Below are 15,023 nucleotides of genomic sequence, written 5' to 3'. Positions count from 1 at the left end.
GCATCTGGAAGACATTAAATAAGTTGAATAAGTAGATGTGATGGAAATTATAACATAGAGACAGTCTTATATGCTATTACCTTCCATTATATCAGTCAATTTACATAACTATAATCCCTCTCTATACAATCTAAAATAACGTTAGATACCAATAATCCCGCAAAGAGACCCTCTCGTATAACTTTTAAACGTTTGTTCTTCAATTAGTAACTGTAATCCGCCAGGGTCCTCATAGCGCTGAACAGTTGAAACTTGTTACATTTCGTTTGAGCTTGGGACATATTTTACTAATCAGAATATAGTACTATTTCTAATACAAAAGATATTAAGTATGTATATTTATTGGAAATGAGTTTTGTAGTTAAATTATAAATGTCAAACATTATTTTACTAAGGTAACATGAGAACGAATTGTCATAATAAAGCTCTATCCCGATGATATTTCTCAATATGGCAAAAGGAAACGACATGATGAAGTAGTCATCCTGACTACATATCTCGAAGAACAGATAAGCAATAAGAAAGAAATGTTCTCGAGTCGTGGCCCCATATAAGCAGCCCTAACCCTCTTCTTTTTATTGCAAACTCGTAATACATCTGCTATTTCTCTGGTGCTACTAATGCTCACGGTCTGTAATAAGCACTTATTATCAAGCGAGCTACGGGCTCATTTTCCACTGTCTATTCGAAATAATGGGTCTCCTCAATTGTACATTTTTTTTCTAGTCCTAGGTGAACCACGTATATTGCCGGCCCGAGTAATTGCTCAAAATAAATGGTCTTAAAGGAAGTAGTACACTTTACATATATAAACTTTACACAATTTTAAATTCTTAATTTAAAAAAGTGGGAGTGTGTAATTTATTAATGAAGCACTCATTCATTAAGAAATCTTCCGAATTTGATGCGTAACTCGCTCAATTAATTCTCGTAGTTCCTATTTATTGATAGACCCTAAATAAATATTTAACGCAGGGGTTCCTTATTAAATTATTAAAAAGGAACCCCTGCTCAAATCACACTTTCTTCGTTCGCGATAAGTAGAAAACTAAGTAACCATTTTGACTTAACCTGAAATTAGTAGTATGGGTATATATATATTAGTAGTAGTAGTAGTATGGTGCATTATTTAATAACAGAGAGTGTTGGCCACTCCTTTCATTAAGAAATCATTCAAATTTGATGCGCAGTTCCACGTCGAGCTATTAATGTCCCAGTATCTATTCATGAATTGTGACCAATAACCAAATAACAAAATCATTAATCTAGTAGTTATTCTATATTATCTACTTTATAGATATCCTAGATTTTGGGTTGGCTAGAATTACTTCTAATGATATTAATTATGTAGCAAATACTGTAAGAAACTAAACCGAATTATTCTCTTATTATTGTTTATCCATTGACATTTTCCAAAAATATATAATTCAAAGGTGACTGACTAACTGACATCTATCAACGCACAGCCCAAACCACTGGACGGATCGGGCTGAAATTTGGCATGCAGGTAGATGTTATGACGTAGGCATCCACTAAGAAAGTATTTTGATTAATTCTAACCCCAAGGGGATAAAATAGCGTATGAAAGTTTGTATGTAACTTTGTCAATTTTCAACCGATCGGGCTGAGACTTTGCATGCATAAAGCTACTACAACTTAGGCATCCCCTTAGAAAAGATTTTGATAAATTCTTAAATTACATATAAATTTAAAAGTGGAATTTATCAAAATCCTTAAATCGAGCGAAGGAGCGGGCAAAAGCTAGTTAGGTATATTACATCATACAGGTTTTTCAGCATATTTGAAATAACATATTTCTTTAAATGTCCATTCAAAAACTTTTACTTGAATAATATAAGACATAATTAACGTAATCGTAAACAATATAAATTAATTAACAACTAAAGAAATAAAATGAAGCAAACAAATTTTATAAACAAGTAGGTACTTGATTTGTCAAAAGAGCACTAATTTTCTCAACGAGAACTCATTACGTCTTCGTTGTCTCCGTTTTATTTTGAATACATTTTGTGTTTTCACGTTTTTATTTTATAATTTTAATTTCTTCTATCTCATTTCTTTTTCCTAGATCTAGGAGTTGAATGAGTAATGGTTACCTGAAATCATATTACATTATTCAATTTTAGAATGTGAATTACGTACTATCATAACTATATTTTAAAATTGAATAATTTCGCTTTAAAATTTAATTATGGTTAGAGTAATACTTAAATATTAAGGTAGAGTTGTAGTAAATTAAAAAAATTGCAAATAATATATAGTTGGCAAATTGTAATACTGCATTTGAAAACTATATATTGTTTTACGATGTCAAAAAAGCAGTAGATTCTATATTTGATCGTTATGTTTGTTTATTCTTGTCTGTTTTCTCTAGCTCGCTTAACTTCTCACAGAACGTCCTTCTCCTAAATACAAAATCACTTTACTGTTATGTGAAACATTTAATACATATTCCTCTTCAATAAACAGCTTGATACGTAATAAACTATGCAATAATACACAAACAATAAAAGCGACTGACCGACAAAGCGTAACATTATTCATGAGAATCTATACGGCCGTTAACAATAAGTGAAACAAAATGTCTTGAATAAATACCTACATCGTTTAAAGAAAATGAAAGAGATAAACAAATGAGTTTGTTTATGACGTAAGTGAGTGGCTATAAATGATAAATATTTACGAAGACGCACTTTTTTCGATAACAGGGTTACCTAGCATAACCCTAGGATATCTCTTGGTGCAAAATTAAATATTGTACCTTAAAGAAATAATGCCAAATTTTGTGAATTTGTATATAATGCATAATTTGAGAAAAAACCCCGACCAAGACAGAAATTCGAAGCTAATGTATAATGTTAAACCCAAGTGTAAATCAGGAATAATTTATTTTTTTCAATTAAAATATTAATAAACTACTATATATATAGTAGTTTATTAATATTCCAGTTTATTTATTTTATATTAGTAAAACATTTTATACTATATTTTTAAAAGCCTCGGTAGTAGCAGCTTGCAGTTTAGCACCGCCGCCTTGCCTTACCTCTGATGGTCGCGGATAAGAATCCTGGCACGATACAAACATTAACAGAAGCTCTCAATATTGTTCTTGAGGTTGAAGAATATGAGATAATAAATAACCAGGCAACTCATGATGGATGCCGTGAGCGGTATTATAATATTTCACGAAAGAAAAGGGCACTTTCTAAAAGTACACTGTCAATTATGTTTACCATTATTCATTTTATTTGTGCCATTATCTTTTTTACATAATTAAGAATTATCCTATATTTTACAGGAACATTTCTTACTAGAGAAATAATTATTACGAGATTCAGGCAAACCATACAGTAACTACACTCTTTATCACCTGGGAATTAAAACTCTAGTATAATATATTATACGGCTTTAGCCACCAATAAAATCATGGGCAATGTCGCAACAGTGATGGGGATAAAATCGTACTATGTAAAATCACCTCTAATTTCGATATACACGATCGATATTCGATCCAATGTTCCCTCTGGCGTGTGTAGATATTTAGGGCGTATTATAGATATTTTTATTTTATTTCCGTGTAAATTCTTAGGAAAGTTATTTCCGTACTCCGTCAATTATATCGTATAGCCGTTTATACGAATAGTATAAACGGCTAAGTAAATAGTCAGAACAGCATAGTCTTTGGTACTAGATTTAATAAGTCAACAAATTAGACATTCTTAGAATTTTTAAAAGTAGACTAATGTTTGGCAAATAATTCTGTAGTAGTATTAGTATTATTAGTATTGACTATAGTCACTGTTACATTCCGTCGTTATTAGCAATTCTTATATTCCTTTTGAAGTTAATTTAGGAAAGTACTTAATATGATCGCCTGGGATAGTTTACTTGTCTTGTTCTTATCATAGCAACATCAAAACAGCGTTATCGCTAGTTACTGTCATAATTACAACCGTGTCATAACAACAACAGTTGCCATGCAGCAGAGTATTGTAATTTGTTGTGTAGATATCAGCTCTGCCCTATACAGATTTTTTAAAATAATACTCAATAATTGGAAGTATTGTTATATAAAGACACCATGTCCTTCCAGGAATATCTGATATGTTTAATATTTTTAAGCAAGATGGTAACATACGTAATTAAGGAGAGCACGGTGAGAAATACTCCGTCCCTCCTTATATCGTATCCCTTATTCTGCTATCTGAGTGTGTACAAGAGAGACAAGTTTTTAAAAATTTACTATGTTATCCATTTGAGGTACAATGCTAACGCAATACTGCGATTACGACTATAGTGCCGTGACATTTTCAGTTGCTAAAATCTACACACACACACACACACACACACACACACACACACACACACACACACACACACACACACACACACACACACACACACACACACACACACACACACACACACACACACACACACCCCCCCCACACACACACACACACACACCCCCCCCCCCCCCCCCCCCCCCCCCCCCCCCCCCCCCCCCCCCCCCCCCCCCCCCCCCCCCCCCCCCCCCCCCCCCTGCCATGCTTATCGCTATTGTATGTTAGGAGGTAAGTAACAGTATATTGAAAATAAATTAATACAAAACCATAAAGGATATACATAAATAATGGACATGAAACTATATAAAATACTATTTTTAGACGACTAGCATACAAAACTTTCTACCCGTGGGAATGTGATAAATTATGTGATCATAAATAATTAAAATATAAAAAAGAAATATTAACATCTTATAAATCATTCTTTAAGTAAACTTCAAAAAGAAGGATCGTATAACTCTTTCGTTATTTTATACGTGTTACGCGATCTCTTCTAAACTAATATTCATGAGGCCTTCTTTTATCAAAGTTACATTCTTAAATCATGTTATTGACTAGACATAGTTTTTGACTATATAATTCACTGGTCGTGTTTTTTATTCAATTCCAAAATGGTAACGCAAGTCGTGAACTTTATTTTAACCTATTGCTATCTACATATACATATATTCCTAGGTACACACCTTATATAAACGAATATAAATTAAATTGGCAAACATTTTAACTGCTAAATGAGTAAAATAACGTGACATTTAAGACTTTCTAGATGGCCGGCACACGGAGTAGATTTTCTTCACAGTTCCACACTGAAATGTTTAAAAATAAATTTCTTGGTTTTCTTTATGCAATGCGCAACTGGTGTTCAGTTTCACTAACATTAGGGGCATTTTAAATTAAATATGATCATCTGGATAAGATAAAAGCTTTGAGCACAAATGTAAAGAGTTTCACATGATGATAAATGTGTTTCTTTCATCTAAGTTTCATAACTGGGAGTCCATTATGCGCTTTACCTAAAGTAGTAGTTAGTAATTTATTTTTAAAGTAGTATTTCGTTACAAATTCTGACATTAAAAAAATATCTTACATCAGAAAAAGAAATATAATTTATATTATTATGTTATACAATTATTTTTCAATGACATCACGCGTATACAATGAATAATTCTGCAGCTCTTAGAACGATAAAAATTGCACCCCACTGTATCCAGATTCATGTTTTTTTTTTATATTTTCTAACAGTACTCACTGCTTTCTTTATGTAGATTTGTAAAAAAAATATGCAAATACGACGAATTAGGTGAACTAGTAGTCGCCCAGAAATTTAATTCTTTTATTAAAAATTTTGTAAACTCGTGATTTTTTTCTAATTTTACGTCTATGTAAATTATCAGACTTATTAACGTGCCATCTGTAATGTATGTCGGTTGTACATAGTTGAATCTCACTTGTTCGGAAGTACGTGTATTTATGCCAAACGCATGATTGTGTGTAATATATTATACTTACATATTATTTTTAATTTATTTATATATATATATTTTAAGCATTTGTAACCATTATTATTAAAAAAAATAGCTTTGTGCACTCTTTACACATAAACTTCAATTTTACCTAATTTTACACATTCATTTTTTTCTAATATTTCGTAAATAAGACAAAAACGATTTCCTTTAAATTGTAGGACTCCTTTTACGGATAAATTAATATATACTTACGGTATATCTTGCTACATTTAAAAATAATTAAGATCATCCACTACTGATATTTAGTCTATATTTCTATAATTTAAAAGAACAGACAATCGTCAATAAATATTAAAACTTGACAACTATTCTGAACCATTGACTAAAACGTTAAACAATAAGGTTTTCCTTTGTAACTGCTACCGGGATGCTATTTCGTGGCGACCAAATAAATAATGATTTGCTAAACGATCAGCCATACGGTTTCCGTGCTGGAGATTCGCTCTTAAATGGCTACCTCGCTCGCTATATCATATTTATAGGCAATAAATGCTGTATAAGTTGCAGAAAGGAGACACTAGCACTAACCTAATAAATCGGTTGTTCTGTATACCTTAGGTCACATTTTCCTAAGTCCATTTAAGCTAAAAGATTTTTATGTAATCATTTCTTTAGGTACAATAAAGTGTTTTATTATTAATTTTGCCAAGAAACATAGTTCGAATTTAATTTTAAAATTTGATCGAAATAAACTTTGAATCTTTCGCACATAATTTTCCAATTTACTTTATTTTCATAAATAAAGTCACTGACTTTCGAGTTATATAGCAAGCCCTAACAACCTTGATAATAATTACTTTGACAAAAAAAATATTGGTCAATGAAAATCTGAGACATTTTAAAAATCAAACGAACCAATGAAATTCAATAGACTTCAATTCCGTCAAGTAACAGTGAAAGTTGGTTGCCAAACTCCTCGTATTTCACTAAAAGCTTAGACAAAGCCGTTTTAGATTTCATTCGTCAATTCTCACAATTGTACGAATGTATACATAATCTTGATGAATTAATAACTGTGCAATTGTTATTTATGTCGATTTTATATTTTTCATACTCTTATAAAATTTACAACATTTTAAACAAATTAAATATAATTAAGAAATAGTACATGTTGGTTATGTTTTACTGTGCTAATAGATTATATGAGAATAATTCTAAACATTTCCACAATAATTAAATTTTTACTTTTAAATTATGAGTGGACAGTATCGGACTGATATTAATTTAGTAGTTTGCTGCTTGCACCGTATCTAAGAGAGGATCGATTAATACATATAATACTTTTATTATCAACATTAAACCTTTATTTACACGCGCAAAGCTTCGCAGTATAGTAGTAGGTACCTAGAATAAAATGTTTTTACAGACATGCCTCACAAGAGGGTGATTGTCTTAGTAGATGCTTATCTACAACACATTAATGGGGTACATTTGGCTCGGCAAACTCATTCTATGTAAATGGGTTCAAGTGTCGTGCTTGGCAACGATTTGTAGGTAGGTACTAATAAATCATTTCTGAGCCAGTTGGTATACACGTTCATGTAATTACCACCTAGAGTCCTCGACACATCTTAATGAAGCAATTAAGAATATCATCTACAAAGAAGATTACAAACATTCTTTACTTTATATAAAGCTTGGCAGGTACTAGATACATTATCTGTTTGAATTGGTATATAAAATAAAATAAATATAAAATAAATGGTATTCAAGTAAAGCAAAAGTATAAGTGGTATGTATATAATTAATGTAGGTACAAATAAGATACTGAATAAATTAATATTTAAATTTCCTGAAGAGAATCGCTTCTAATAACATTCCATAACTCCTGCCCTCGACAAATGTAAGTTAGCGAACTCTAATAGAACGAGGACAATAGCACTATGAAAGGACGTAGTGGTAGAGACTTTCTTTAACAAATATTGATAGCATCTATATAAAAATATACGTAGTATAAGCTTTGATTATCTTAGGACAAGAAGTGTAAGTTGTTGGAAATTATGATTAAGCGGCGACTGCGCATATCTTGGAGATGACCTACAATCAAATCAAAATCAGTGCAGACTTCTTAAAACTTATAGGAATATGTCTACACACAAAAAATAAAGTTTAATTAATCCCCCTTCTTTGAAGATGAAAATGACGTTATTTTTGTTCTATATATATTTTCATTTAGTTGATTATTGAAAACAAAACAGAATTAGCAGATATAAACGTGCTTTAATTAAAGCAGTTGCATTAATCAAAGCTTGTATGTATTAACATGTATAATATGCATGTAAGTCCCCGTTTTGAATGCAAAAACGGGCGTCATTATATTTCCACATATGGTTTTTGTCAACTTCAATGTATATTTACATACTACCTACGTAACTACGTCACATATCGTTATGGTATTTACTTCTACGTCGTTTTTGTGTATTCGCGTTAGTTTAGATACATACCTATTTATTGACTATTGTACTTAGATATAGTACGCCTACCTATTTTTTGTTTAAATGTTTATATAACACAGATAAGATAGTATAATATAATATTAATTCAGTTATTGTTACTGTTACTGGATATACACACAATAGAGTCCCAATAGTATTATCGTTGTAGAATAAAAAGAAGAGTGAAAAGACAGCACATAATCATATTCTTGATACAAAGCTAAGTATCAACGTTATGATTAAAGCATCGTTTATAATTATTATAATAATTATATGAAATTAATAAATAAAATTAAAATTAATAAATGAAATAATAATAATATGATTTAAAAAATAATAATTATATAAAATTTTCATATATGTAGCTATTCATATTTTTTAATTAATATTAGAATATCAAATTCACTTTTTTATAGCTCTATTATGTTATCTGTGGCTCTACCTTTAATTCTTTTAGCTTATTCCTTGCTGTTTCCTTACGGTCATACCTATTTACTAATTTAATAAGAAAAATTAAATAAATTATTCAGAAATATAATATTATAATATCTCACATTATTTTATCGATGTATTGCAAAAAATAAGATTCCAATAGAATCGATAATCTATAATATTCAAATAAGGCGTCGATTATTATAATAACAAAGAGTGAACAAAAATGGAGCAATTATGTAAATTGGACGTAAGCGACAGGAAAACTGTATTAGGCCTACAGAATTTCATTATACTACGGCAGTTGGTATCTAAGGAAAGAAATTAAAAAAATTGAACCAAATATAAAGAGAATAAATACTCATTTAAATCTTTCTTTATTTAATTATTAAGACAGTTATTTCGGAATAGGTTTTAACAATTTTTATAATTTTGTTCAAATGCAAGTCATTGTAAGTACACGTGTCACGTGATATTAACTACTTACAATGGCTTAACATTTTATTATTACATGAATATGGAATATACTCCCCTGCACTAACGGAATGCCTGTACTGTTATTGTGTTATGCTTATACCAGTACCTAAAATTAATATTAGATATTTTATTAACGTAAATATTAGATACATAGAGAAAATTTGTTTGAGTTAAAGGGCACACAAACAAGGTATATAGTAACATAAAGAAAAAAATGCAAAGTAAATACACAACTATATTGGTCAGTTAACAATATACTATACTAGCTGTGCAACAAATAACAAAAATTGTATAAATATGACATAAAATAAATTGAAAATTATTGAAAATCGACATAAATAATAAATAGAAATGATAATAAACTTATTGCGTAGTGATGTGTATCACTTCACTACACTATCAACAACCGTGTTACCCCACTGCAACCAAAACTCAGATCACACAAAAATATATAATCCCATATATGTACTATTCTGGGTACGTCATAGGTCTTCCCATTATTTAACATCAGATGAGGTTAGACCAAGCGCAAACGAATTTAAAATAATAAAAAAAACTCCTTATATTATACTTTTCTTGATTGACTACCTAAGTGTCGATCTACTGTGGAAACAAAATCTGATCCAAAGACAAGAAGGATTGCGTCCCTTCACACTTTTAATTATGGAGTCGTCATATTTCGTGATCAATGATAGATGCATAAAAATTGTCATCAATATAATCGGTTTAGCATTGATTAATGTTCAAAGTAACAGTACAAAAATTAATTTAATTTGATATTGAGATTAGACTCCTAAGTCCACATCCAGATATGAAACGCTACAAATATAAAATTTAGAACAAACATGTTCCTTCGATAACTTGTACCTAATGATTATTTAAGTAGTTTCGGTAAAATGTAAAAGAATTTTCGACATTTGCAAACTTCAATAAAATTACCTTCAAAAAGCAGTTTCACTTCTTACTATCTGGAATGTATATAAGAATATCTGGAAAAGTTCCTACATTCACTGATGCCTTTTAGTAATGCAAAGTCACCAAGATATCACCGTATGCTCTTTCTATATCTACGAAAGAAAATTGGATTGCACTAGAAAAGTGTTGAACTATTCACTTTCAAGTGAGTCAATCGACCTTATTCGGATATTTGCCGACTGCTTGTACTGCATTATTTTTAGTTTAATTTTCAGTTTATTTTTCCAGTAAGTACGCTTTCAGGTATATTTATATTGCCAGTTCTATTTCATATTATATCTTAATTTGATATCTCCTTAATTTTGTTGGTTTATTATACCTAATATAATAGTGCGAGAAGAGAGAAGACTATTAGTAATTAATGGGTAATATAAAAGTTGTCTCATTATTCTACCACTTATTCGGATCGCAGACTTATCACAAGATAATAAATAAATAATAAATAAACATACTTACTTGTTGTTCTATATTGTTGTGTTGTTCTTTTGAATAAATGTTATTTTAAATAAATACAAAACAAGCATATCAACATAGAATTCATATGCGATAATCAACATAGAAACCACTACGCTCTCATTCTTTGTGCAATTAGATAATAAAATCTATGAATTTTGTTTTTTTTAACTTAAACATTATTATTCTTTAAAAATTCTTCTATTTTAAATAAGTGTTTTTACAAAGAAAGCGTTTTATACGACTTTTCATTGCTTCTCAGGCCAATTTAGGACAGACTGTCAATTTGTTGTAAAACCTTACGCAATTACCATAAAACGAATTATGAACTTTAGTTAAACGACATTTAGGTAAATCCAGTTTGTTATTATTCATTGCTAATGTACCATGTCAGGTTGTACTCCAAGCAGTCCTTTATGTAAACCATTAGGGTTAATTCCTGAGTGGACATCAGTGGTGTATAATAAAGTGAGGATGAAGTCGGTTCAATTAGTTTGTCGTGGTGAATTGGGCGCCAGATATTGGCGTTAGGATCTTAAGGTGGTTGTTGCAATTTAAAGGATCCTTGTGTACAGCTGGCTATTTATTTCGAAAAGAAAACCGAGCTGTGAATTCTAAAACGACCAATTGATGTTACGCTACCGTATATATCTATACAGTTAGCTGTAATACATATTATCTTATCTGTGCACACGGATGTACCATACCTTATTCTTCAATTAAAAAAAAATGCAGCTAGGTACATAATGATTATTAATGATGATCGTATAAGAATTTGCAAATTTTGGTTAAATATGACACAATCTTGACATCAAGATTAGAAATATCATAATATGTAGATAATGTTAGTTTCCTAATGAATAAATAAACGATCGAAAGAAATTTCATATTCTATTCTGTAATTCTAGAGGTTCATTCTGTGAATAAACATATTATAATGCCTCTTTTTTATTGTTTATATATATTTTGCTACCTGCGATTTTGGAAGTATTTAATAATAATAATAATATAATAACAAAAACTTTTCACACAATACAACTGTTGCCCATACAATAATATAATTTAAAACTAATGAATGAGATAAAACGGTCTATAACTCAGTGAGAGCAGTGAGTCCACCCTCTCTACTATTCTGTTATAGCCTTTATCAGTAAAATAATACAATATGAGATCAACGACGACGATAGCATATTAAGTTAAGTTCTAAACTACAACTAACAAAGTAAACATAAAAATTGACAATAACAAGATTACAAACTAATAAGATTGGACAATAACAAACTTAAATATGTATAGGTACCTAATCTAAATATTATTCAGGATTAGTTACAACATTAAATAAAAACTAAGAATTATTCAGGATTATTTTATCATATATACCTACTTAGTAGATTACAATACTACGAAACGAGGGATTGTTCTTGCAGCAACCATTTGCTGCATTAAATGGAACCGCATGGAGGTCAACCTGACATTGTACATTGTAAGTGTTAGGTATACTTAAAGGACTACAAAGATAAATTTAAAACCCAAAAAAATCATTATATAGTATAAAGAAAAATTAAATAAAAAACGCACTTGTCCCTCAAATAAGACACTACCTCGTAAATTAGTATAAGTTGAATAGAATTGTAAATATTGTGGAACCTTATAATTATGTGGAATAATTACAAAATAAAGATATTTACAATTTACAAAGCTTAGTTTAAGTGGTTTAACTTAGATGTAATATTATCTTATCTATGGTTTTAAGTGACCCTAAGAGGGTTGTAACCCAGCCACCCTGGGGTTGTTGCCCCCAGAGCCTATGCCGGGGCAAATGGGCTCGCCCCGAGGCTCTACCCTTCACCTGTCTAGAGGGATGCGGCTGACCAGAATCAGTCAGATCGACACTTGACGGTGTTGCCACATAGGTATTAGTTTTATTATTATATTGGTAATTTATTTTTTGTTTTCATATGGATTTATGGCTTACGATACTTATCATATATAAACTAAACAAGAGATTGATCCACATAAAACATAGGTAGGTACTGAAATTAGTAAGTACACTTTTCTTAGTGGACAATAATGATATTGTGGCCAACGGTATGCATTGGCGGGGCACCAGTAAATGATTACATGATATCTAGTAAACTCGCCACGACACCACAATGATTTCCTAGGGAAACTGCATAGAAGTCAACCGGATAAAGTTATACCCTATAATAAATATACTAGCAGCAGAATCTGTTAGGTATTAAAACTTGCAATAATTGCAAAATACAGTGAAATGAAATCAATTTTATTGCAATTTCTGAAAACAGGTTCTACTCGTCGATAAAATTGTTGGACATATATATATGTTCATGGCATTAAATTTAGATTAAGTGCCATCTATCTCGTATTTAAACAATTTATCAATCAAAATCGTAGAATATACTATAACAGCTGAGAAATGTTTATGGTCACGTGTAATTTTTATATTACCCGACAGATGGCTCTGTCAGCGATACAGAGAATAAACGAAAAAAAGATTAAAATAAATTAAATATCAGCGTACGTTCTCTTATTCTAAAGAGTAATTAGAGTAACTCATTATTCAAAACAAAATAATATCCTATTTCCTTTATAATTGTAAAAAATAGACGTCATGAACAAAAAAAACTGTGTCTGAAACAGTTTTCTGTAATCTGTGACAAACATTTCTCTATGGCTAATCAAAATGGCTGACTACGGTAATAATCTATCGGTGTTATACATTCATTGTTTACCATAAAATTAATATTTTCATTTCAATTTAATGACTTTTAAGTGAAATAATAAAATGTTTATAGATATACAAACACTGAACATTTGTTTCGATACGTACGAGTGTGTGATTTGACATAAAACTTGTGGTACCAGTCTCACCTTGTAAAGCAAAAATGGGGAATTGTTTTAGTAGTACAGGTGAAAAAGATTCTAAAAACAAGAATGAGAGGGCGAACCCCCATGAAGAAGATTCAAGACAGTTCCAAACACCAGTGCCAACGCCTCCCCCGGATCCAATCAGACCGACTGTAAATCAAGGCACAGATACAAATGAGGTCCCTCCCAATCGAATATTTGTCGCCTTGTACGACTACGATGCTAGGACAGATGAGGACCTTAGTTTTAGAAAGGGAGAGCATTTAGAAATTCTCAACGACCAACAGGGTGACTGGTGGTTAGCTAGAAGTAAGAAAACGAAACAAGAGGGATACATTCCATCGAACTATGTCGCCCGCCTGCAATCTATAGAGGCCGAACCGTGAGTAATCATATCTGTTTTTATGCAATCGTTTCGGTAGTGAGTGGTTCCTGTGCGATTTCTTTTCCTTCATGTTATACTGTATGAACGGTGTTCGTTGCTACTGTTGTGTGACTACAACAGCTGGTTCTTTGTTTACTGCAATTATAGTAAATGAAGGTTCCAATACTCTTTACATTAGTTTTGAATTAAATATGTAATTTTTAAACAGATATACTGTTCTAGAACAGCATATTTATGTTTCTGATTAATTGGGTACCTAAATTAAATTTAAAGAAATACTTTAACTTTTCAATTAATTATTCATGTTATTAACATACAACTATCTCAATTTTATATAAATGGAAACCAAAAAGCATTGTGGTTTTGATAAATGTTGTTAATTTGCTAATAATAGTATGTAGTAGGAAACTGAGTATAAATAATAATACAATTATTCATCATAAAGCTCTACTTTATCCTACACCAAATATTCTAATCTTCTAGTTTAATTGTTTCCAAATTGTATTGTAGCTATGTCACATCCTCTTCTGTATATTCATATACCTACCAACAGCAGATAACTGCTTCAGAAAATACATCTTTCCGTCTCAGAAATGTTTCTGAGAAGAGCGAAAATGTTTTATTTTCTTTCTCTCACATTACATACATTGCCAACTACCTGCCAGGCTACTCTTTTAGTGTTCTGAACCAAAAAGTTTTCTATGCAAGCAATAAATCATTCAAGTTAAACATATATTTATTCATAATTATTACATTTTAACTGTTATAACTTGAGCTTCTTTAAACTTAACTATGTAAACATTATAATAATGTTATTTTATAACAGGCCATATAATTATTAGTTAAATTGCATTAAATTAGTCCACAGTTATATGAATCTTGTATATTTTTTCTTATTCTTTATTGTACAATAAAACATGTACTAAAGTTGAATGTAATGGCTTTCTCTACTAGCTAGTAATTAGGTATAAATAGAAAACATGCTGGTGTATAATGATAATAATATAAATGTATATAAACTCCTAACCAATATTAACATACATACTCATAAATTCAAATATTTGAAATTTGCATCCAATCAAAC

The 15,023-nt window shown here is 30.5% G+C and overlaps 1 protein-coding gene across 1 annotated transcript in view; it reads left to right on the top strand.

Moving 5' to 3' along the window:
- Positions 1–13,364: 13,364 nt before the first annotated feature.
- The window catches only part of LOC131853880 (tyrosine-protein kinase Src42A), a 62,926-nt gene continuing 61,267 nt past the window's right edge, over positions 13,365–15,023 (top strand). The window contains exon 1 of the mRNA XM_059204958.1: positions 13,365–13,936. Within this exon, the coding sequence (XP_059060941.1) occupies positions 13,572–13,936 (365 nt within the window). The 5' untranslated portion in view covers positions 13,365–13,571. The remainder of the gene's footprint in view (positions 13,937–15,023) is intronic.

Source organism: Achroia grisella, unplaced genomic scaffold, assembly GCF_030625045.1.
Source record: "Achroia grisella isolate CSIRO2021 unplaced genomic scaffold, CSIRO_AGI_Agris_v1 utg906, whole genome shotgun sequence".
NCBI classification, from domain to species: Eukaryota; Metazoa; Arthropoda; class Insecta; order Lepidoptera; family Pyralidae; genus Achroia; species Achroia grisella.
This window is presented reverse-complemented; position numbering and strand designations above follow the sequence as displayed.